The 23,134-nt window shown below is 46.2% G+C and overlaps 2 protein-coding genes across 9 annotated transcripts in view; one reads left to right on the top strand and one right to left on the bottom strand.

Moving 5' to 3' along the window:
- Positions 1 to 16,054, bottom strand: part of USP20 (ubiquitin specific peptidase 20) — a 38,478-nt gene extending 22,424 nt beyond the window's left edge. For 3 of the 8 annotated variants that reach the window (XM_069476927.1, XM_069476933.1, XM_069476934.1), the window contains exons 1-3: positions 16,013 to 16,054; positions 4,321 to 4,421; positions 2,142 to 2,238 (exon numbers count right to left, since the gene is read on the bottom strand). In XM_069476927.1, the coding sequence (XP_069333028.1) occupies positions 2,142 to 2,222 (81 nt within the window). In that variant the 5' untranslated portion in view covers positions 2,223 to 2,238; positions 4,321 to 4,421; positions 16,013 to 16,054. Of the gene's footprint in view, positions 1 to 2,141; positions 2,239 to 2,353; positions 2,649 to 4,320; positions 4,422 to 9,367; positions 9,465 to 9,876; positions 9,899 to 15,890; positions 15,988 to 16,012 lie in introns of those variants that run through there. The other 5 variants (XM_069476935.1, XM_069476928.1, XM_069476929.1 and 2 more) reach the window with 5 other exon arrangements.
- Positions 16,055 to 16,292: 238 nt separating this feature from the next.
- On the top strand, positions 16,293 to 22,063 carry C7H9orf78 (chromosome 7 C9orf78 homolog). The gene is made up of 9 exons (XM_069474761.1): positions 16,293 to 16,396; positions 16,762 to 16,821; positions 17,805 to 17,856; positions 18,002 to 18,072; positions 18,975 to 19,052; positions 19,743 to 19,940; positions 20,650 to 20,786; positions 20,892 to 20,990; positions 21,462 to 22,063. The coding sequence occupies exons 1-9, from the start codon at positions 16,314 to 16,316 to the stop codon at positions 21,551 to 21,553; spliced, it is 870 nt and encodes a 289-aa protein (XP_069330862.1). The 5' UTR covers positions 16,293 to 16,313; the 3' UTR covers positions 21,554 to 22,063.
- Positions 22,064 to 23,134: the final 1,071 nt, after the last annotated feature.

Here is a 23,134-nt window from a genome sequence, read left to right as displayed (position 1 = left end):
CCACACTACGGACACACCAGAATTTATTCACCTGTTTCCTTCTTGACGAGTATTTGGCTGCCACCAGTCTTTCCCTTTTACAAATAATGCTCAATAAATCCTGCTGTATCTGTCTCTTTATAACGATACTAACATTTCTACTGGATAAATTCCCAGCAGCAGAATTGCTTCCCTAAAGGTCACGGTAATTCCCATCACAACATGAGTGGTCCATTTTCTCCAGCTGTGAATGTGCTCAGTCTGTTCCTGCCTATCTGAAAAATGATATCATCCTGTTTCCATTGGCAATACCCTTGACCAGTGGTAAAGTTAAGCATCCTTTTCTAAAAGTTTCTTGTCCATTTGCATTTTACTGTGAGCTACCTGCTCATATCTTCCCATTTCTGCGTATTTTAAAACAGTGGTTTTGTTTTGTAACTTTCCAGGTACTCAGAGAGGTGCCAAAGATGTGCTTTCTGACACACAGGCCCAGAGTGCCCCAGATACATTCAGTCTCTGCTCCAGAGGGGCTAACATGCTTCTGGAAAGGGTGCCAATCCCAGCCCAAACCCTGCCACGTTCTACCTCCCTCCTCCCACCCGCCTCACTTCCCCTCTGCTCTCAGATTCCCCTCGACTCAGAAAGAAACGCAGCATCAGACAATGACCACCCGAGCCTCACTCTGCTGCTCCTCCACACCACGAGAGAAGCAAAATCACTTCAAAAGCAGCTATGGACATTTTGAAGAACCGCTCTCACACCCAGGCCCATGACTAACCAGCTCAGGCCAAAGGCCACCAAGAACCCGCTGGTGCAGTGAGGCCAAACGACCAGCATTAGGTGTCTGGAAAGACAACTCAGCAATACGTCTAGGAATCTGACCCAATTAGCCCACTCCTGGGAATGTGCCTGCACATAGCTCTCGTGGACACGATGACATTTCTGCAAGGCTATTCATTGCAGCATCGTTTGTACTGGCAAGAGGTTGCAAAGAGTACAGGCATCAACCCGTGGAGGATCAGTTATCGTGTCCACACGATGAAATATGATGCAAGTTCTAGACAAAGAACGAGAAAGCTATCTCTGTACTGATGTCGAAAGAGCTCCAATACATCGCTAGGTGAATAAAGCAAGTTACAAAACAGCAACCACAGTACACCATCTTTTATGTAAGAAAGGGCAAAATTTAAAATAAGGTATATCTGCTTGTATTCACATAAAGAAACAGAAAAGATACAAAAGAAGCCAATGAACATGATTACCTAAGGGTGGGAAAAGGAGGGTGGGCGCAGGGGTGGGGGGGAATTTCTTGACATTTATGTCCTTAAATTGTTTCATTTTTCTTCCCTGTGATAGTGTTACCTTTTCAAAAAATTTTAATTTGACAACAACAAGGCCGGGCGCGGTGGCTCACGCCTATAATCTTAGCACTCTGGGAGGCCGAGGCGGGTGGATCCCTAGAGGTCAAGAGTTCGAGACCAGCCTGAGCAAGAGTGAGACCCTGTCTCTACTAAAAATAGAAAGAAATTATCAGGCCAACTAAAAATATATATAGAAAAAATTAGCCGGGCTATGGTGGCGCATGCCTGTAGTCCCAGCTACTCGGGAGGCTGAGGCAGTAGGATCACTTAAGCCCAGGAGTTTAAGGTTGCTGTGAGCTAGGCTGATGCCACGGCACTTACTGTAGCCCGGGCAACAGAGCGAGACTCTATCTCAAAAAAAAAAAAAAAAAATATTTAAAGAAAAAAAAATAAAAAACACAAAGAGACAATGACAACACATCCTCCTATGCAGAGAAGAGGCCCAGCCTCCCACTCAGGCCTCCGTGAGCCCTCTTCAGGTCATATTTGTCAACACGCCCCTGGACTGCGAAAGCAGCATTCATTCCTGCTTTGGAGAGGCTCTGGGCACCCCCCCCCCAACAGCTAATGGACAGAGACCATTAGCGGCTCCCAAATGGCCTGGTCTAAACTATAATTAACGGCTGTGAGGACACAGCCCCCTGAACAAGGCCTCCCAGACAGACGCCAGTGTTTCCATTTGCACAAAAGCCTGAGCGGAGACTGTCAGAGAGCCAGTTCTGCTGTGTCAGAAACACCCATACCCCAGGAAAGCGGTGGCCCTAGGTGTAGGCCTCTGCCCCAGAGGGTCTGACCTCTTACCTTAGATTTGAGCAGCAAGTCCTCTTTGGTCACCTCCCCTATGGAGTCAAGGTGAGGGCAAAGGTCCCTGGAGTCCCCCATTCTGGCCTGGACTCACCTATGGGAAGACACAAGCAGTCCTGCGTTAACGGCAGCCACTGTTGGTGGGAGGCAGAGAGGCAGTGGTTAAGTGGACAATTTTGGCCTTGAGTCTGGGTCTGCCACAAACCAACCAGCGATCCAGGGAAATGGCTTAACTTCTCTGAGCCTCACTCTCCTTGTCTGAGAAGACAACAGCTACCCTAATAGGTTGCTCCAAGAATTCACAGGGACAATGTATGTCAGGGCTAAGGCACAGTGGCTCACGCCTGTAATCCTGGCACTCTGGGAGGCCGAGGCGGGAGGACTGCTTGGGCTCAGGAGTTTGAGACCAGCCTGAGCAAGAGCAAGACGCTGTCTATACTAAAAATAGAAAAATCAGCTGAGCGTGGTAGCTCGCGCCTGTAGTCCCAGCTACTTGGAAGGCTGAGGCAGGAGGATCGCTTGAGCCCAGGAGTTGGAGGCTGCAGTGAGCTATGACGACACACTGCACTTTACCCAGGGTGACAGAGTAACACTTTGTCTCAAAAAAACAAAAACAAAGTACGTCAGATGCCCAGCACAGGGAGATACCAGTAAGCGTCAGGCGTGATGATCTGAATTATTGGTAGGAAAGATGCAGGAGTCCAGCCTGCATTCATGGAGCTGCATGCCAGAGAATCCAAAACCGTGGATGCCTTGTTAGAAGGAAGACAAACCCATGTCTGGGAGCTCATTCCATGCACTAAAAATAGAAAAACTAGCTGGGTGTCATGGCACACGCCTGTAGTCCCAGCTACTCGGGAGGCTGAGGCAGGAGGATCACCTGAGCCCAGGAGTTTGAGGTTGCTGTGAGCCGGGTTGACGCCACAGCACTCTAGCCTGGGCAACAGAGTGAGACTCTGTCTCAAAAAACAAGATACACGTTCATGATAAAAACTAAGATGATATAAGAAAGAACAAAGCAATGTAAAATAAATCGCTGATGACACGGTGCAAGTATCTTTTTTGACATTCTACTGCATATAATTTCTCTTTTAAATCAGAAAAAAAAATGATTTCTATCTTGAAAAATAATGTTTCACTCAAGGGAGCTCCCCAGTGGTGGACAACTCTGCATCTGACTGTCACAGTGGCTACGTGGATCCATGTGTGTGCTAAAGTGCACAGAACTGAACACACGCACAACTCACACACCAGCCTGCAGAACTGGTCAAATGCGAACACGCTCTGCGGATCGTGCCAACGTCATTTTACTCGCTATACTACAGACGCATCGAAGATGTGTTACGATTAGGGGAAACGAGGTGAAGGGTACACAGGACCTCCTGGTAAATTTTTTGCAACTTCCTGTGCATCTATAATTATTTTTTTACAAAACATTTAAAAATAAATAACTAAACAAATGCTTCAGCTATTTGACATTTTAGCAGAATCACATCCAGGAATCTGACTGATTAAAGTTCCAAACTGCTACCAAGTTAGTTCCAAACCAACTAAAAATGTAAATGGAACCAACTGTGGTTTAACCAAAGAAGCCACACTGTGCCCACCTGATCCTCCTGTAATCCCCTTCCCCACCCCCAGATAGTCAGGGGTCCACCAGCCAGACACCGAGCTCAGCGCCTTCGTGCACTGTTTCATTAACCACACTCCCAGCTATCTCCGAGGCAGCTTGACCAGCCCCACTTCACCCACCTCACAGACCAAGAAACAGGCTCCTTGTTTAAGGTCTCGTGGACAGGAACATCAGAGCTAAGGCTGAAACCCAAGCTGGTCAGGTTCTTACGGCCTCACTCACTTGCTCTTTTGAACTTACAGAAAATGTAAACACGCAAGAGTAGGCAGAAGTGTATGACACACTCTCCCGTACTTAGATTCATCAATTAACAACCACAGCCAATCTTACTTCATCTCAACCTCCTACTTCCTCTTGCTTTTGTAGCAAATCCCAGATGTGTGAAGTTACATTCCATTCATATATATTTTTCTAACAAATAAGAACTTTAAAAAAAAAATCCATTCCATAACCCCAATTCCATCATTTCACCTAAAGAGAAAAACCCACACTTCCTCCTCAGTCCGTGTCTAGGGGCCCAGCTGAGGGGAGGGGTGGGCTTACCTCTGGGTGAAGCAGCCAGCAGCCAGCACTCGCATCCTCCTTGACAGCTGACAGGGACGGGCTGCAGCGGTCTGGAGCGAGTGGAAGCCTCTGCAAAGAACCTGGGGGATGAGCCAGTGCATATCACACCGTTCTGTTATTTCAAAATCACCCTTAGCACCAACTAGAGGCCAAAAATAGCCCAGAATTCCTCCTAGGAGGGGCCAGTGAGTCTCTACGTGGGATGTCCACGTGCTAGAGACACTCCCCAGTGCATCCTCAGGGACAGTAAAAACACACTACTGCTGGGACAGCTACAGAAGGCTTGGGAAGAGCTGGCAAACAGGGTCAGCCCCTCCTAGGGGGCACCGGACCTTTCCTAGTCACTGCCAGGACATTACCTCTGTGATCCCCCAAGAGGAAACCTTCAAGGGTCTGTAGGAGGGGACTTGGGGCTCCTATTGCCCCTTCAGGCTGCCATAGCCTGTCAACCCTCTGAACAGGAAGGCCCGGCCCCTTCCATGCATGACAATGGGCCCCTCAGATCATCCTTCGAGCCTCTCAAGGACCCCATGCTGCTTAGAACCTCCAAACTCCAAGTCTTAAGCAACCCCAAGCTACAGGCCCAAGCAGGTTCATCCACATGTCACCACTACCCCCCATCCTTGACGGGCCACAGTATCCCAGATGTGGGCAGTTCAAAGACGGAGAGGCAGTTAGAAGCTAACATTTAAAATAGGCACATGACAACGATGGGTTCAAGATTCTAAAGTCCAAACCTCCTCACTTGAAGCTGGGCTTTTACTTTTTTTTTTCCTCGTTTCTGCTGAGGCCAAGTGCCCTGGGTTGGCACTAGTCCTGCACTATTTTAAGCTGCAGTGTGTGGGTTTGTTTGGTGTCTTTGGTATGTGCCCCACCTCTCCAGCTGGATGGCTGTGGAGGCAGGAGCCAGGTGGTGACCTTGGAGCCCAGACCAGGATGACAGTGACAGGCCCAATCTTGATTCACATGTATAATCAACTTAAGTTCCTGCAACACCCAAGAGGAGGAAAAAAGCCTTGTGGCTACCAACCCTCAGTACACTCTCACTACCCCCATTTTACAGATGAACAAACAGACCTGGAGTTTTCAGTAATGAAGGAACCCGGCCAAGGTCAATCGCCTGGCCAATTAGCAATGGGGGTGGGGTGGGGGGCGGTCAGACCTGTCCCCTGCAAAGCCTGGCTCTAAATCTGAGATTGGCAATTTTCAAAGGACCAGATAATAAATATCTTAAGCTTTATGGGTCACATTAACCTTTGTCACACAGCATTTTTTTTCCAAATCCTTAAAAATTCTTAATTTGAAGGCCATATAAAACAAGCCTAGCCAGCTGCCATAGTTTGCCAACCTGTTCTAAATCGCCATGCTGATGGGCCTCCTGAAAGCAGGCCTACATCATTGGTACTCCACATCCAACTGCAACAAATAACCAACAGTTTAAGGCAGATAGCAAAGAACAGGCAAAGAGGGTTAACTTGGCCCCAGACTTATTCCAATAATCAAGGCTGTGCGCAAAAATGGCATAAAGATATTCACTGTAGTACTGTTTATAATGGGGGGAAATGGATGTAATCTGAATGAACAACAGACAATTAAATAAGTGATAAGACACACTATTGTACTGAACAGTCATTAAAAATGATGATTAATATTGAACATTCCTATCCATGAAATTAAATTAGATCTAAATAAATGGAGAGATATACAATATTTATGAATTAGCAGACTCAATATTGTTAAGATGTCCATTCTCCAGAAATTGATCTACAGATTCAAGGCAATCTCAATAAAAACCCTGGCAGGCTTTTTTATAGAAATTGTCAAGCTGATTCTAAAATGTATATGGAAACACAAAAACCTAGAATAGCCAAAAAAATTTTGAAAAAGAACAAACTTTCTATAAAGCTACAACAATCAACACAGTGTGGCATCTGCTCAACCACAGACATGCAGCTCAATGCAACAGAATAGAGAGTCTAGAGTTAGACCTGCACACAGATGGCTAATTCATTTTCAACAATGCAAATTCAATGGGCAAAAGATATCTTTTCAACAAATGGTACTGGAACAATATCCATATGGGAAAAAGTTAACTTTAACCCTTATTTCATATTATACATTACAAATTAATTAGAGGCTGGGCGCAGTGGCTCACGCCTGTAATCCTAGCTCTCTGGGAGGCCGAGGCAGGTGGATCACTCAAGGTCAGGAATTCAAGACCAGCCTGAGCAAGAGTAAGACTTCGTCTTTACCAAAAAAAATAGAAAGAAATTAACCAGACAACTAAAAATATATAGAAAAAAATAGCCAGGCATGGTGGCGCGTGCCTGTAGTTCTAGCTACTCGGGAGGCTGAGGCAGTTGGATTGCTTGAGCCCAAGAGTATGAGGTTGCTGTGAGCTAGGCTGACGCCATGGCACTCTAACCTGGGCAACAGAGTGAGACTCTGTTTCAAAAAATAAAAATAAAAATAAAATAATTAGAAATGGATCACAGACTTTAAAAAAAGTAAAACTCTAAAACTTCACGAGAAAAATATACAAAAAAAAATCTTTGCAACTTTGGAGTAAGGACATAAAAGGCATTAATTATATAAGGAAACATGGATGAATTGGACTTTGTCAAAATTAAAACTGTTTTCTTTTCACAAGCCACTTAAGAAAATGAAAAGGCAAGCCACAGACAGGGAGAAAATGTTCACAATACTTATATCTGACAAAAAGTTTATATTCAAACTATAAATGTACAAAGAACTCTTATAACTCAAAAAAGAACAATCCAATTTTTTAAAATGGGCAAATGGTTGAACAGCTACTTCACCAATTAAGAATGGCCAATAAGTTCATGTAAACATGCTTTACAACATCAGAGAAATTCAAGTTAAAACAATGAGGTAACATCTCACATCCCCTAGAAGATCTAAAACCAGAAGGATCTACTATACCAAGTGCTGCTGAAGATGTGACAAATTCTCACATATTCCGATGGGAGTTAAAAGGGTATGAAAAGCTGTGGGAAACTGTTTGGCAGTTTCCCACAAAGTTAGACATACACCTGTGTGACCCTGCAGTTCCGCTCTCAGATACCTGCTGAGGAGATCTGAAAGCACACGTCTGCACACACTTGCACACATTCACAGCAGTTTTGGACATAAGAGCTAAAACCTGGAATCAACCCAAATGTCCAACAGGGGACTGAAGTAAATTATTGCTATATCATGGAACAGTACACGATAATAAAAAAGAACTACTATATACACAACATGGATAAATCTCAGAAACAATAAACCAAGCAAAAAAAAAAATCAGATACAAAAGAATACATACTACATGATTCTATTCATATAAAATTTCAAAACAGACAAAAGTAATCTATGGTGATAGAAATTGGATCAGTGGTTGCCTGGGGGAAAGGGTGGGGCTACACTGCAAAGAAGCAAGAGGGACTGTACTGTGGTGCCGGAATGTTCTAGATCTTGAGTGGGGTGGGGTTTAATCAGGTCTATATATCTATCAAATTTTATGAACCATATTTTTTTTAAAGTGTACGCATTTTATTGTATGTAAATTATATCTCAATAAAGTTGATTAAAAGGATTTTAAATCAAAATAGATAAAAACTGAAAACAACCCAAGTGTCCTAACTGGTGAATGGACAAATGGCGCCATACACGTACATGGATGGAATATGACTCGTCCATCAGAGGTCAGCTGCCAATAAGCACGACAGGGGTGAATTTCAGAACAGTAATGCTAAGTGAAAAAAGCCAGCACCCCCGACCAAAAAGAATATAGTGTATGACTCCATTTACCTGAAATTCTACACATGGTATGCACGTATCAAAATTTCACAGGTACCCTATAAATATGCACAATTACATATCAATTTTTTTAAATTCTAGAAAATGCAAACTAATCTATAGTGACAGAAAGCAGTTCAGTGGTTGCCTGGAGGTAGGATGGAGAGGGAGATCGGCTGCAAAAAGGAAACATTTGACAAAAAGAGTTGAAACATATGATAACATCGAAAAGATTTGAAAAAGGGGGGATTATTATAAAGTGAAATATTCAATGACCAGAGAAGATGCTGATCACTGTATCTCTGTCCTTTCTCATCCTGCAGGTGTCAGCTTCACTGTCCCCTGACCAGGCTGGCCACCCCATGGAACCCAGCCACACTTTACACTGCTACTCCCTCTCCCAGGGAAGGCCCTCTGTCCACCCTGGCCCATAGTTGGCATGCTCTGTCATCATTTTGGTCATTTATCTGTTTTCTTGTCTAATGTCTATTTCATCTCAAAAACATAAGGCCCCTGAGGGCAGGTATCTGTTTTGCTCATTGCTGTATCCCAAGTACCTGAAACAGCACCTGGAACACAGTAACTTCTTAAAAAATACTTGCTGAATGGATCGAAAGTAAAAAGTTATAAAACACTATTATAGTAAAATCCCATTTTGGTGAAATAATGTGTTTTACACCCAGAGAAAGGATACTATTATCATTCCTGTAAGGATAGAGTCAAGTGATTTTTATTTCCTCTTTTTGCTTGTCTGCATTTTCTACAATGAACTTGTGTTGCTTTTGTAATAAGTAACCAAATAGGTTACTTTTAATTATTTTTAAAGTTTCTAAAATAAGAAAATAAGAAGAGTGTGCATCTGGCCTCCTTGGTAGGCTCCCTCTTCCCCAGCCCCCCCCACCCCGAGGGCACTCTGGGGACAGAGCCTCCGTGCCCTGGAGCTCGCCAGTCCCCTGCACCAGGGACCACCCTGGGCCTACATAGTGTGGTTTTCAGAGAAGGGGCAGCAGTACCTGAGTGGTCCCAGAACCTGAAGCCTGCTACCTGGACATCTTAAAAGCACAGCTTTCCGTCAGGCGTGGTGGCTCCCACCTGTAAGCCTAGCACTCTGGGAGGTCAAGGTAGGAGAATTGTTTGAGCTCAGGAGTTCGAGACCAGCCTGAGCAAAAGCGAGACCCTGTCTCTACTAAAAATAGAAAAATTAGCCAGGTGGCATCATGGTACACACCTGTAGTCCCAGCTACTCAGGAGGCTGAGGCAGGAGGATCGCTTGAGCCCAGGAGTTTGAGGTTGCAGTGGGCTATGATGACCCCACTGTATTCTACCTGGGGAGACAAAGCAAGACTCTGTCTCAAAAAAAAAAAAAAAATTGGACCATGGATGGGGGGGGAATGCCACAAAGAATATTATTGGGACAACTGGCAAATTTGAGTAAGGACTACATATTAGATGATAGTATTTGTTAGGGACCGAATTGTGCCCCACTCCCAATTTGTATGTTGATGTCCTAACCACCAGTGCCTCAGAATGCAATCATACTTGCAGATACGGCTTTAAAGAGGTAATCAAGTTAAAACGAGATCTTTGGGGTAGGCCGTAATCTAATCTCACTGGCATCTTCTGAGAGGAGATCTGTGCACACACGGAGGCTGGGTGCACACACACACACAGGAAAGACCACGCGAGGACAGAGCTGGGAAGGCCAAGGACAGAGGCCTCAGAGGAAAGCAAACCCACTGACGCCTTGACCTTAGACTTCTGGCCTCCAGAACTGTGAGAAAATAAATTTGTTGTTTATGCCACCCCGTCTGTGGTATTTTGTCATGGCAGCCCTGGAAAACAAATACGGTATTACACCGACGTTAAAGTTTCTGAAGATGAAAGTCATTCTCTGGGTATGTACGGTAACATCCACATTCTTGGATGATTTCCCTGAAATATTTAGGGGTAAAGGGCCATGATGTCTGCAACTGACTCTCACCTGCATCAGCAACAATAAGCCTGTAAATATAGAGTTACAGTAAATAAGGCAAACATATTAATAATTGCCCTATTATTGAATCTAAGTGAGGGATAAATGACAATTCATTGCATTATTCTTTTATTTTTTTAAGAGACAGGGCTGTGTTGCCCAGGCTAGACTCGAACTCCTGGGCTAGAGGGATCCGCCCACCTCAGCCTCTTGAGTAGCTGGGACTACACAGTAGGCACAATACTATACCACCCAGCTATTGTATTATTCTTGTAACTATTCTGTAAATTCTTTTTCAAAATAGAAAGCTTTTAAAAGATTTCTTTTCTCTCATTTGAGGTGGGGGCGGGGAGGGAGTCTTCTGGAAAAGGCAACCCAATCACAGGATCCAGGACCTAGCCTGAGCCGGGCGCGGTGCCCAGCGCTTTGTCCGCACGTCTTGTCAAACGCTCGCCCATCCCTCTCAGGCAAGGATGGCTGTTTCTCATCTCCCAGAGGAAGAATGAGGCTCTGACACAGAAGCCACTGCCTCAGATCACATGGCGAGGAAGTGACACAGCTGGAACAGGGCCGTCACGCCCTTCCCACCTGTGCCTCTGTGCAAAGAAATGGAGCGTGCACAGCAGGCATTGAATGAAGGCTGCAAGGGAAGGACACCTGCACTGCAGGGAGAACCAGGCCCCGGGTACAAGTCCCTTGAGAGCAGCCAGACCGGCTGTGCTGACGAGTCAGGGAGGCGCCCGTCCCACAGCCGGGGGCACCTCTCCCCGGGCCCACCAGACCTACGGGAGGACAGGAGGCAGGGCTGATACCTCTGGCAAAGAGCCCACCACTCCTGGCCCTGGGTGAGACTTCCAGGATGTGTCACCCTGAACCAGGGCTGGCACTCTTCTCTCCCTGGGCCACCCCACAGGGGCAAAGCTGAGGGCAGGGCCTGAGAAGGGGCAGGCCTGCAGCGCATCTGCGCCTGGCTGCCGCATGTGCCATTATTCATCACTTTCTAGGAAGTTCTGGCTCCATCCTCCTCCTCCCAGTGAGGACCAGTCCCTCAGGATGGGGAAGGGGATGCTGCTGAGCCTCCCACCCATGCAAGGATGCCCACCAGCCCTGCCCACGCAGATCCTCACCACATCAGCCATCCCACACTCCACACACCCATCCCTGCACCCCTCCATGCTCCCCGGTGCCCCCGAGAACACACACCCTTTCTCTTCCTCCTGCTCTCTTCTCTCCATTCTAAGTCACAAACACACCTCACCCCTTCGCTCCATCCAGTCTCAACTCCCCAAGACTCCACCATCCTTCTGACTCCAAAAGCTGGACCCTCAGGCCTCCAAGCCTGGCCAAGCCTTGCTTCCCACATACCTCTAAATCTCATCTGCTCAGGACTTACCCACTTGCCACCTGCTTCGATGGCCTGAGTACTGGAACTGACACCAACAGCTCAGTCTTGAGCTCTCAGCTGTGACCTCACTGGAGCCCTACAACTACCCTGAGAGGCAGTAACATCCCAAGCCAAATCCATTTCCATCACTAAAGATGGAGAAACTGAGGCCCAGAGGCAGAATAACTCGCTGAGGTCACCTAGCGACTGAGCTGCAAGTCAGAACTCAAAGACTCCCTGCCCTAGAGCCAGCACTCAGAACTGTTGGCTCCACAACGTCCCAAACAGCCCCAGCCAGCCTGGCATGGGGATGATCTTCGCCTCCCCAGATCCAAACACCCACACTCCAAGGGGCGCCTGCTCACAGAGCTTCTTCTGAGTCATTTTTCTGCTCAACTTAACTTCCTTAAGCCTAGGATGGTATCTCTGTGAGCCCAGAGCCTGATACTGCCTCCGCTCTGGGCTCCCTAAGAGCCACTTAATTGGAGAGGACATGGATTTGGGGGCTACCTCAGGTTGGCTGGGTGACTAGCTCAGTCACAAGAAGACTCACACTCTGTGGGATGTAAGTAGAAGCAGAAACTGACATTCAGACCTAGAAACGTTGGGAATAATCTAAACTCATAGATATGGAAACTAAGGGCCAGGAAAATCATACTTCTAAGGCCTGAAATCAGACCCTCCCTTTTCAGGTATTGTGATCTGCAACCAGCTCCTGCCATGCAATCTTCAATAATTCATCTTCCTCACGAGGAAGGACTCTGCTCTGTAAAAGCCCTGTCGAACAGTTGTCCAAATCCAGTTTAAGCACAGTAATTGATGATAAAAATCACCCTTTTCCCAGACAGCAGCTCCAGGTGTTTCAAGCCAGTCTTTACAATAAATGGAAATTGGCTTTCCTGAAATTTCTATATATTGATCCATTACTGCTCATTGGAACCAAAGAGAATTGTCAACTTTTCTATGTCTTTCAATATTTGTTGTCAATGTTCATGTCTTCTCTTTACACTAACGTGAACCAGCTGGATTTTTTTTTTTTTTTTTGAGACAGAGTCTCGCTCTGTTGCCCAGGCTAGAGTGCCGTGGTGTCAGCCTAACTCACAGCAACCTCAAACTCCTGGGCTCAAGCAATCCTCCTGCCTCAGCCTCCTGAGTAGCTGGGACTACAGGCATGTGCCACCATGCCCGGCTAACTTTTTCCATATATATTTTTAGATGTCCATATAATTTCTACTTTTAGTAGAGACGGGGTCTCACTCTTGCTCAGGCTGGTCTCGAACTCCTGACCTCGAGCAATCCACCCACCTCAGCCTCCCAGAGTGCTAGGATTACAGGCATGAGCCACCGCGCCCGGCTGGATTTTTCTTTATTATCTTGATAAATTGAAAAGCTAAGAAGGCCAGGTGCAGTGGCTCACACCTGTAATCCCAGCACTTTGGGAGGCTGAGGCAGGAGGCTTACCTGAGGCCAGGAGTTCAAGACCAGCTTGGTCAATATAGTGAGACCCCTGTCTCTGCCAAAAAAACAAAAACAAAAAACACTAGCCAAGTGTGGTGGTGGTGTACACCTGTAGTCCCAGCTGCTCGGGAGGATCACTTGAGCTTAAAAGTTTGAGGTGACAGTGAGCTATGATTGCACCACTGCACTTCAACCTGGGCAAGAGAGCAAGACCCTGTCTCAAAAAAACAAAAACAAAAAAACACCAAGAGCTTGGCTTTTTCATCACTGTTATATATCCCACTATCAGGATTTGAGCTCTGTGAAAACACATACACACTTTTGTAAAGTATTAATTAAAAAGTTCAGACCTAAAGACCCCTAAAACCACTGGTAGCTGAGGGTAGAGAGCTTCACACCAAGTGTCACATAGCCAGTAAATGGTAGAATAGGGATTGTGATAGAGAAGGAGGCTCAGAGAAAGGAAGGCTCCTGCCCAGAGTCACGTGGCAAGCTGGCAGAACTGGGACCCAGAACCTATAATTCAGTCCACTGCTTCATCTGTCATGTTACCAACCAAATCACAAACCAGAATACGCTAATTTAAATTTGTGACGCAATCCTCCCTCCCACTGCTGATTCCCTTGCCTTGCTCTATTTTTTCTCTTTTCCATAGCACTTATCACCTAACACACTTTACATACTTTAAGTTATTAGAAAAGAACCTCCACTAAATCTTTTGTCTCTTTGGCTCACGGATACATTTCAAGCACCTACAACAGTGCCTGCTTCTTATAGTAAATGCTCAGTAAATATCTGTTGAATAAATAAATCAGTCCAACAAGCATTTATGAAATACTATCTATGGCTGGGCTATGAACTGTATCACTTTGCGTTAATCCACCCAGACATTAATGCTCTCCAAACCCTGAGATAAGCCAGCATTTCATCTGGCTCCAGAAAGGAGCTAGCAAACCTACCCAAGCCTATACATTTCCTTAAAACAACTAAAGTCCCTAACAAAACTAAGAGTCATCTTTGAAATGCACAAAACCTGTATTTCCTGGAAGTTCCCTCTGACAGGCAGTCTCAGCCCACACCTAAAAGGGCCCAGCAAGACTTAGAGGGGCTGCAGTCTCTCCACAGCCACCCACTGCTAGATTCACCACTGCCATGTTTTCAGCATTACTCTTCTAAACAACGCAATTGGGTATGCCACAGCACAGGCGGTGAGTTATCAGTGGGCACTCTGGCCTCACGGAGTGGGGGTGGGGCAGCTCATTTGTACCAGATGCTCCTCCCTGGGACTTCAAATGAGGAGGAGAAGAGTCCAGAAATGTCGCTGACCTTCTGGCCTTTCCTTAGTGGTGTCCACTACTCCCTCGTGGGAGGGCTGCGGGGTGGGCAAAGCAGAGCCACCTCAGAGCGTGAAAGCTGAAAACATCGACTCCCTGGGTTCCTGAGCAACTCCAAGGAGGCTCTCCATCAGTTGACAGGGACATGGTGTCCAGTGAGTGCTATGTGCATCTGAGTTTGGCTGAACCAGTCTACTGAGAGCAAGACTTTGAGACCTTTTTTTTTTTTTTGAGACAAAGTCTCACTCTGTTGCCTAGGCTAGAGTGCCATGGCGTCAGCCTAGCTCACAGCAACCTCAAACTCCTGGGCTCAAGCGATCCTCCTGCCTCAGCCTCCTCAGTAGCTGGGACTACAGGCACACAACATTGCACCCAGCTAATTTTAGTACAGACAAGGTCTCACTCTTGCTCAGGCTGGTCTCGAACTCCTGAGCTCAAGGGATCCTCCCGCCTTGGCCTCTCAGAGTGTAGGATTACAGGCCACCACCACACCCGGCCTGAGACTTTTAATATATGGCTTTTGACCAATGACAAAAAAGGCTGTTCTGAGAGAACAACAATCTCAGAGGAGACTATTCCAGAGAAAGGCATTCCAGAAATGCTGCCCTGCTTCAGAATGGTCTTCCAGAAGAGGAAACCAAAAACTGCCTCCGTCAGCCCCTCCCCACTGGCCAAAGAGCTGTAATAGTGGCTTGCAGCAGCAAACATTTACTGAGCTCCTACTGTGCCAGGTCCTGTGCTAACCGTGCAGCCCAGACAGCGCTGTGACTGATCCCTGCTCCACCTTCTAGCTGTGAAACTGGAGACACATACGCCCCTCTGGGCCTCCGCATTCTCATCTGTAAAATGAGAAACTAAATCTACCTCCTACCATTGTTGGGAGAATCCAATGAAATAATGCTTAGCCCAATGCCTGCTACATAATAAGTTCTTAATAAGAGATAGTTATTTTCAAAGTAAAGGGCCGGCCCTTATTAAGAAAAGGAAAACTGCTATTATTTAAAGGGTTTCTAAAAGTCCTATAAGCCACTATTTATGTATTTAGTTATTTTCTAAACGTTTGCTGATACCCGTTTTTCAAATAAACTTCATGCTCACAGCATCTTTGGGGTGGAAGGGGCGGAGGGCAGAGTGACGATCCTCCTGACAAACGGAGGAAAACAAGACCCGAGGTGGTCCAGGGAGGCGGCCAGCAAACACCGAAAAGGAGCCCTAGGGCCTCAAACCCTCCTGAGTAGTTGCAAAACATCAGACGCGCCTCTCCTTGGGAAGAAGCTGGAGGCCATTATTTGCGGGGCAGTCGGCGTTGGGACTTTAATCCGCCACCGCAAAGAAGTGGTCATCTTTTGTTCCTAAAGAAAAAATGCGCGTCAGGGCTCAGAAGCTCGAGGAGATAAAAAGTCAGCGCCCGGAGACGCCACATGCATGCTTTCAACGCTGGGACAGGCCCGGCAGAAATAAAAACGATGGGCGGCCCCTGTTCCGGAGAAACCGCGAGCCCCCAAGGGGCTCCAAGTGGGGTGCCGGGGCCCCAGAGGCCCCCTGAGCGCCGACTGGAGGAGGGGAGAGGGGCGGCGGCCAGGGGGTCCCGGGCTCCGCTCACCTTGCCGCGACGTTCGGCGCACCTAGCATGGCCAGGGCCCGCCAGCTCGCAGTCGGGCTGGGGTCGTCCCTGCTCGGAGAGGCCCGGCCCCCAGAAGCAGCCGGCTGTGGGCCGGAACTCACCTGCCGTCGCAGCAGCGCCGCCGCCGCCTGTCAGTCAAGCGCACCCTCCGTGGCGCAGCGCTGGGCTGTGGGATCTGGCCGGCCGCGCCCCGCCTCCTCCTCTCGGCCGTCCAATCGGGAGACGTCGTCGTCGTGCGAGTGGGGGGCGTGGCCACGCGGGCTGTTCGTTTGAGGGGCGGGACCGGGCGGGCGTGGGGCGTGGCCAGACGGGACGGGCGCTCTGACCGCACTGCGGCGCGCCGGAAGCAGCCCGGGCCACAGCGCAGTGTAGCGCCGGCTGGACCGCGGGACCTGCGCCACCATGCCGGTCACTGGGAAGACTTTCCGTCGGCGCCGAGCCGACTCGGAGTCGGAGGAAGATGAGCAGGACTCAGAGGAGGTTCGGTGCGTATGGGGCAGGGTTTCCAGAGGCCAGGAAGACAGAGACTGGGTTGGGGCACTCACCACCCCCCAGGTCCCTCGCTGACATTATTATTAAGTGTGAGCCGGGGTTGTTGTCCCTTCTGCGGACAAAGAAATTGAGACTTCTGGGGGATGAGGTCGCCGCCCCGAGGCTGCACGGTTGGTAGAGATGCCCCCGGGATGCGCAGTGGATCTGACTCCCGGTGGGTCTAGGCGCAGGCTCGCCCTCTGGACCACTGTTCTGGCAGCTCAGCAGCGAGCGGGGCAGGGATGCCTTCAAAGCTGCCTGTTGGTTCTGGGTTCCGCGGAGAGTCTCTTAGCCTATGCATTGCCATTTTTCTTTTTAGATTAAAACTAGAAGAGACCAGAGAGGTTCAAAACTTGAGGAAAAGGCCCAACGGGGTGAGGTGGGTACTGCGGGGGACGGGGGAGGGGGAGGAGGAAGCGGGGATGACAGACACGCCCCCGCCCGGGTGGCTGTCACAAATACTTCCACAGACATAGCTTCTGTTGACACACTATACACCTTCCACTGCCTGAAGAGGGAACCAGCGTTCTTTGCAGATGTTTAACCAGGCCATGCCCTGAGCCATGTGGTCTTGGGGTGTGCTCCAGAGGTACAGAAACAGGTCACTATCTCATGTTGTTATTGCATCCGATTAACTGTGAAATGCACGTTGATCTTTAAGAGTGAAAATTTTAGAAAGGTATAATCAAGAAAATAAACAGCACCTATAATTCTGCTAACCAGAAATAACCAGTGTTAACATTTAATACTCTTTCCAATCTGTTTCCCCTCTCTCTCGTTCTCTCTCTTTTGTAAAGATTGTGAGCAACTTTATATATACTTTTATTCCCTGCTATTTTCAACTCGTGATGATATTGTGGGCATTCACCCATATTGTGGAATATTTTTCAAAAATTGCCCCTTTTTTTCTATCTCACAAGGACGGCAGAATAATGGCCTTTTTAATAATATTCCACCAGATGTATGTACCATAATTTGTTAACAAATCCCCTATTTGGGGACATGTAGGTTGTTTTGTAAATTTTTACCATCAAATAAGGCTGCAGTAGATACTCTCTTACATTTGATTTGTCTTTAGCTGCATTTTCCCTGAAGGCAAAATCTTAGAAATGAGATTTCTAGGCCACGATAATGCCAAATGGCTTTGCAGGAAAGTGTAGCACTCACTGCCATCGCATCTCCCACCCCAACATCCACAGTGCTGAGCCCCATTTTATTCTTACGGGCTTTTCCAGCTGGCTTTCTTGCCTACCCCTCATGTCCCCTCTTGCACTAACGTTGCAACCTACAGACCTCCTGAGGGTTCCCCCTCCTCTCTGAATTGTGCCGTTTTTTTCTCTCTCTCCTCCTTGTTTTGCTTAGTGCTGTGGCCCTGCTGGTGGGCGAGAAGGTACAAGAAGAGACCACGCTGGTGGTAAGTGACGGAGTCTTCTCTGGCAATTATGGAAGTCCTTCCTGTGGTTGCTCTTCAGTTGGGTGACTGTGCTTTAAAAAAAAAAAAAAAAATTCCATTGCCATTTATATGGATACTTCCTCTAAGCTGGGTTTGTTTTCTGCAGGATGATCCCTTTCAAATGAAGACAGGTGGTATGGTGGATATGAAGAAACTGAAGGAAAGGGGCAAAGATAAGTAAGTGCGGAACAGGGTGAGATGCAAACTCACCTTGTCCCTGCCTGAGTCTGTTTGCCCTCCGACAGCTGGGCCTGCAGCAGCAGAGTTCATGGGCCATCTTGAAGTAGCCTTTGTGTTTTGCAGAGTATCTTACTTAAAAACAAAAGAAGACAAAAACTCTTTAAAATTTAGCTTAGAGCTCAGTAGAAGGACTGCGTCTGTAAAAGTACATTGTTTATTGTCTTAGAAACCCATGTGTAAGTTTTGTATAAAAACACAATTACAAAGTTTAAAAACTAAAAGTACAGTCAGCCCTCCATCTCCATTGGTACTTCGTTTGTGGATTCAACCAAATGCAAATTGAAAATATTCAGAAAAAATAAAAACAACAATACAACAGTGAAAAATAATACAAATTAAAGAGTACAGTATAACAGTTACTTAACATAGCATTTATATTTTATTAGGTATTATAGGTAACCTGGAGATGATTTAAAGTATATGGGAGTCAAGTCCTGATACTGTGGCTGCATAACAAGAAAAAAAGAATAAAAAATTTAAAAAAGAAAAAAGAAAGGATATGAGAGGATATGCATAGGTTATATGCAAATATTATACCAGTTTATATAAGGGACTTGACCATCCACAGATTTTGGCATCCTCAAGGAGTTCTAGAACAGATACCAAGAGACAGCTGTGTCCACTCATTCCTCAGAAGTATCACAGGAGGCCAACAGTTTGCTTGCATATATTTCTACAGCTGCTTCTATTTACATATCATACCATATTGTATATTTTCTCCCGGCCATAAACAGGATATTATAATTTTTGGTTGTGTCCTTGTTTTTTCCTTAGAAAATAAAACTCAGCCTCATTGAGTTGTGACTTGAAAGCTCTGCCTCATTTTTGTCTCACTTCAGGATCAGTGAAGAGGAAGACCTTCACCTGGGGACTTCATTTTCTGCAGAAACCAACCGAAGGGATGAGGATGCAGACATGTGCGTGTCAGTCTGTCTGGTTGTGAGTGATTGGAGCTGGGCTCCAGTCAGATAGGTCCAAGATATTTATTCACAGATGACATTTCTAGAATTTTCTAAAAGGCGTCAAAGTTGGCCCCTCTCTCCCTACCTCCCAGGCCTGAGAACTTTGAAAACATCTTAAAAGTTCTTTAAAAGGGGCTGAGCGTGGTGGCTCACACCTGTAATCCCAGCCCTTTACGAGGCTGAGGGGGAAGGATTGCCTGAGCCCAGGAGTTCAAGACCAGCCTGGGCAACATAGTGAGACCCTGTCTCCACAAAAAAGATTTTTTTTTTTAAGTTTTTAAAAAGGGTAGTTCTTGGGATTTTAGATTCCATGGCTAGTAATATTTCCCCCAAACATTGCAGGGATAAACATGGACTCGCCCACTTGTTATTTTGCCAACAAAGCTGTTAAACAACTATCATCTTTCTGTCTTCAGAGAAGCTTATATATGATAAAACCAATAGATTAGTAGGACATAATCTCATAGGTTGGTGTTTTAAGTTGAAAATTTCTAACTTAATGAAAAAACTTAAGTTGTTTTTATTTTTCTCATTTCTCCATGGACCGTCACCTGTCTGTGGGCCAGTGTCGGGGACCACTAATTTAGAAGACACCTGTTGTGAGCTTCCCATTCCTCCCTGAGACCTGTGGGTTTCTCATTTCAGGATGAAGTACATTGAGACAGAGCTAAAGAAGAGGAAAGGGATTGTGGAACATGAGGAGCAGAAAGTCAAGCCGAAGAATGCAGAGGACTGTCTTTATGAACTTCCAGAAAACATCCGTGTTTCCTCAGCAAAGAAGACTGAGGAGATGCTTTCCAACCAAATGCTGAGTGGCATCCCCGAGGTGGACCTCGGCATTGAGTATGTTTCAGACCCCGCAGGCAGAAGGAAGAGCTCTCTGCTTTCCAGTTAAAAGTTATAGAGACACAGTTTCTTACCTGTGTCCTTGGGAACCTACAAATAAAAACTAGAATCTTTCTGGCAGATTGTCACCAGGAGTTAATCTGAAGGCTTGGTCAGAGGAGTTGAAGAGACTTAGGGGATCCTGACCACTGAAAGCAAAAGTGTGTCTTTAGCCTTTGTTCACAGCTGTTCAGTTCTAATCAGGCCCTTTATTCTGTTTTCTTCTAGCAGGAGCCATGTTAAAGGCTCATCCACCCCTCCCGCCATGATCCTCCTTTCATTTAACTACAAAACGTCTGTAAAGGGGGCTGTCATGGGAGAAATACAATGGTCAGAATCATCTTTGGGTACAGCAGAAAGTCGGGAGACTTCTGGGTTCCCTCTTTTCTCACTAGCTTTAAGCCTTAGGCAGTTCACTTTACTTCTCTGAGGCTTCATTTCCTCTTGATCAGAAGAACTTCAGGAAATGAAGAACTCCTGCTCTTCGATGGCTATGAGAGTGCCTTAAGAATACAGCTTTACGAGTGCTTGGTAAACTGCAGAGAGCTGTGCCCTAGGACAGATGCTTTCCTTACGCAGCGGTGGGCTGCCAGCCTCACCACTCAATTCCATCGAGTACTAAAGATGCTGTGATCTAATATGTGGTGTGGTTTCTTTCTCCCCATAGTGCTAAAATAAAAAATATCATTTCTACGGAGGATGCCAAGGCCCGTCTGCTGGCAGAGCAGCAAAACAAGAAGAAAGACAGTGAGACATCCTTCGTGCCTACCAACATGGCTGTGAATTATGTGCAGCACAACCGGTGTAAGCATCTCAGGAAATGCAACCCTGCCCGTCTTCCCCTGTTTGGATTGAGGTCCCCGGGAACCCTGTATTCTGTCTGATGTGTCCTCTGGTCTCTTGGTCCAGTTTATCATGAGGAGCTCAATGCTCCCATACGGAGAAACAAAGAAGAGCCCAAAGCCCGACCCTTGAGAGTGGGTGACACAGAGAAGCCAGAGCCTGAGCGTGAGTACACCTGAGGCCTCAGGGCTGCCCAGAGTGGTCAGTGCTCTGGGGGCCCATGGAGGCAGGGTGGGGCTGGGCAGGGGTGGAGCTTGAGCTTTGAAGCCAGGACATCTGGGTTCCAGTCCAAGCTCTAGACGCTGACCGTGCACCTTCCCCTTTCCAGGCCTCGATTTTTTCATCTATAAAATGGAGATAGTAATAGAACCTACTTTTTGGGGTTGCCCTGAGGATCCATTGGGCTATCAAGCACAGCAGAGACCCAAGAAGTTAAAAATTTTCAATAAACAGAAATAAAATAAAAGTTACTCATAAATAAGAGTTATTTACTGAGGCCATACTGTGTTCTGTGCACTGGGTTGGGCACGGGGCTCCTGTCGGGAGCAAGACAGGCATGGTCCTTGCCTGAGTGCAGTAGAGTCTAGCAGTGGGTTCCAGCAGGCCAACAGCCTTTGCTGTTCTTTTCCTTCTCAGGGTCCCCACCTAACCGCAAGCGCCCTGCTAACGAGAAGGCCACTGACGACTATCACTATGAAAAGTTCAAGAAGATGAACAGGCGGTACTGAGGTGTACAGACTGGCATGTAAATAGCACCTTTGTCTCCTTCCTCTCAGGAGAGGCTTCCTGGATAGAAGCCTGCTCATTTGCTAGCAGGCAGTTCCAAAAGCAGACTCTGATGAGTCCGGCTGCTTACCTGCTGGATTTTCCAAGCACTAAATTTGTGACTTTTTGAAACAAAACAATGTGTAGTTTTCCTATTTGGGGGCAAACTCTGTGGTGAGGATTATTAAAACTTGTTTGTAAATATGTTGACTTTCTCTTAATAGTCTGAGTCAGAAGGAAACAACTATGTGTACATAGTGTGATAATCCCCTTTAGATAGTGCTTTTATTGTTATATATACAATCATGTCTTTCACTTTCGCATATTTGAAATGGGGGTCAGAAATGCATCCTTGATTGTTTAGGGTGGGTCCAGCTGATGGCAAAAAAATCTAGGATGGGATCAAAGGGATACTGGTATTTTCTGCTTTTTACAAAGTTACCTGTTTCTTTAAAAAAGTAAGCAAAAGCTACATTTCTTACCACTTTAAGAATTTAATTATTAAATATAGATGAATTTAACCTTATTGTTTGTGTTGTGTTTGCTTATACCAACATCAGATGATGTTTTCAAAGCCCAGAGTTTGATTAGCTCAAATGTAGAACTGAATTACTGAGAGAGCTTTTCTCATTAAGTTCAAAAGTCATAGACAGGCTCCAACCTGCTGGCTGTGAAGTCCAAGTCATTTTTCCTGAGGCATTTACATGGGCGGGGATGAGGAAAGAGCAGGTCGTTTGACTTCTGGGCTGACTTACAGCAGGTATTGTGGTTACATAGGTTTGGCTCTGAAGTCAGATCTGAGTCCTGCTCACAATTGTGTACCTGGACAAATCCCTTTTCTTCTTAACCTCAGTTTTCTCATCTGTAAAATGAAGCATCTTTTTTTTCTCCACTAGAATGTAAGCGCAGTAAAGGCAGGAACCAGGTGTGCCTCAATTTTTCTTTGAATCACCAAGCCATAGCACATAATGACACATACGCAATCCTCAAAGCTATGGATGAATTAATGATCCCTATATGCAGCGTTTGGCTTTTAATACGTGTGTAAAACTCCTTTAATATACAATGTAAAAAAGTAGAGCATTAAAAATGTTTCCAGAATATTTCAACACACATTTATCAGGTCCCCGCAACATGCAAGGGGAACCACGATGAATTTAAAAAAAATAGTATTGGATTATTACCCAAAGTATAAAGTCAATAACCATGGGTCCATACTGATATAAATGGTTTAATAAATAAATAAATGGGGGAGAAGAGACAAATCTCCCATGCTGAAGAATTCCAAATAATTTCTGGTGGAGCAAAACTCCCCACTCCTTAGGTGTGAGCTCTGCATATGACTTCTTTCCAAAGAGTACAGTATGGAAAGGAGGGGTGGGGAGAAGAGTAACTTTACAGTGGAGAAACATGACAAATACTACTTCAGTCCAGTGACCAAGGTCAACAATAGCAGCACTAAGTCATGTTGATAGTGCCTATACTTGGTAAAATAGCACTTTATCTCTGTGATCGTCCCTCCAAAAACCCTAGTCTAATCCTGA

Source organism: Eulemur rufifrons, chromosome 7 (genome assembly GCF_041146395.1).
Source record: "Eulemur rufifrons isolate Redbay chromosome 7, OSU_ERuf_1, whole genome shotgun sequence".
In the NCBI taxonomy this organism is placed as follows: domain Eukaryota; kingdom Metazoa; phylum Chordata; class Mammalia; order Primates; family Lemuridae; genus Eulemur; species Eulemur rufifrons.
This window is presented reverse-complemented; position numbering and strand designations above follow the sequence as displayed.

Bases quoted from the DNA above. Each gene is read 5' to 3' on its own strand.
- C7H9orf78 (XM_069474761.1), top strand. From the start codon at position 16,314: ATGCCGGTCACTGGGAAGACTTTCCGTCGGCGCCGAGCCGACTCGGAG. The intron at 19,053-19,742 runs GTGCGTGTCAGT...TTCTCATTTCAG, and splicing joins AGGGATGAGGATGCAGACAT to GATGAAGTACATTGAGACAG. The intron at 20,991-21,461 runs GTGAGTACACCT...TTTCCTTCTCAG, and splicing joins AGAGAAGCCAGAGCCTGAGC to GGTCCCCACCTAACCGCAAG.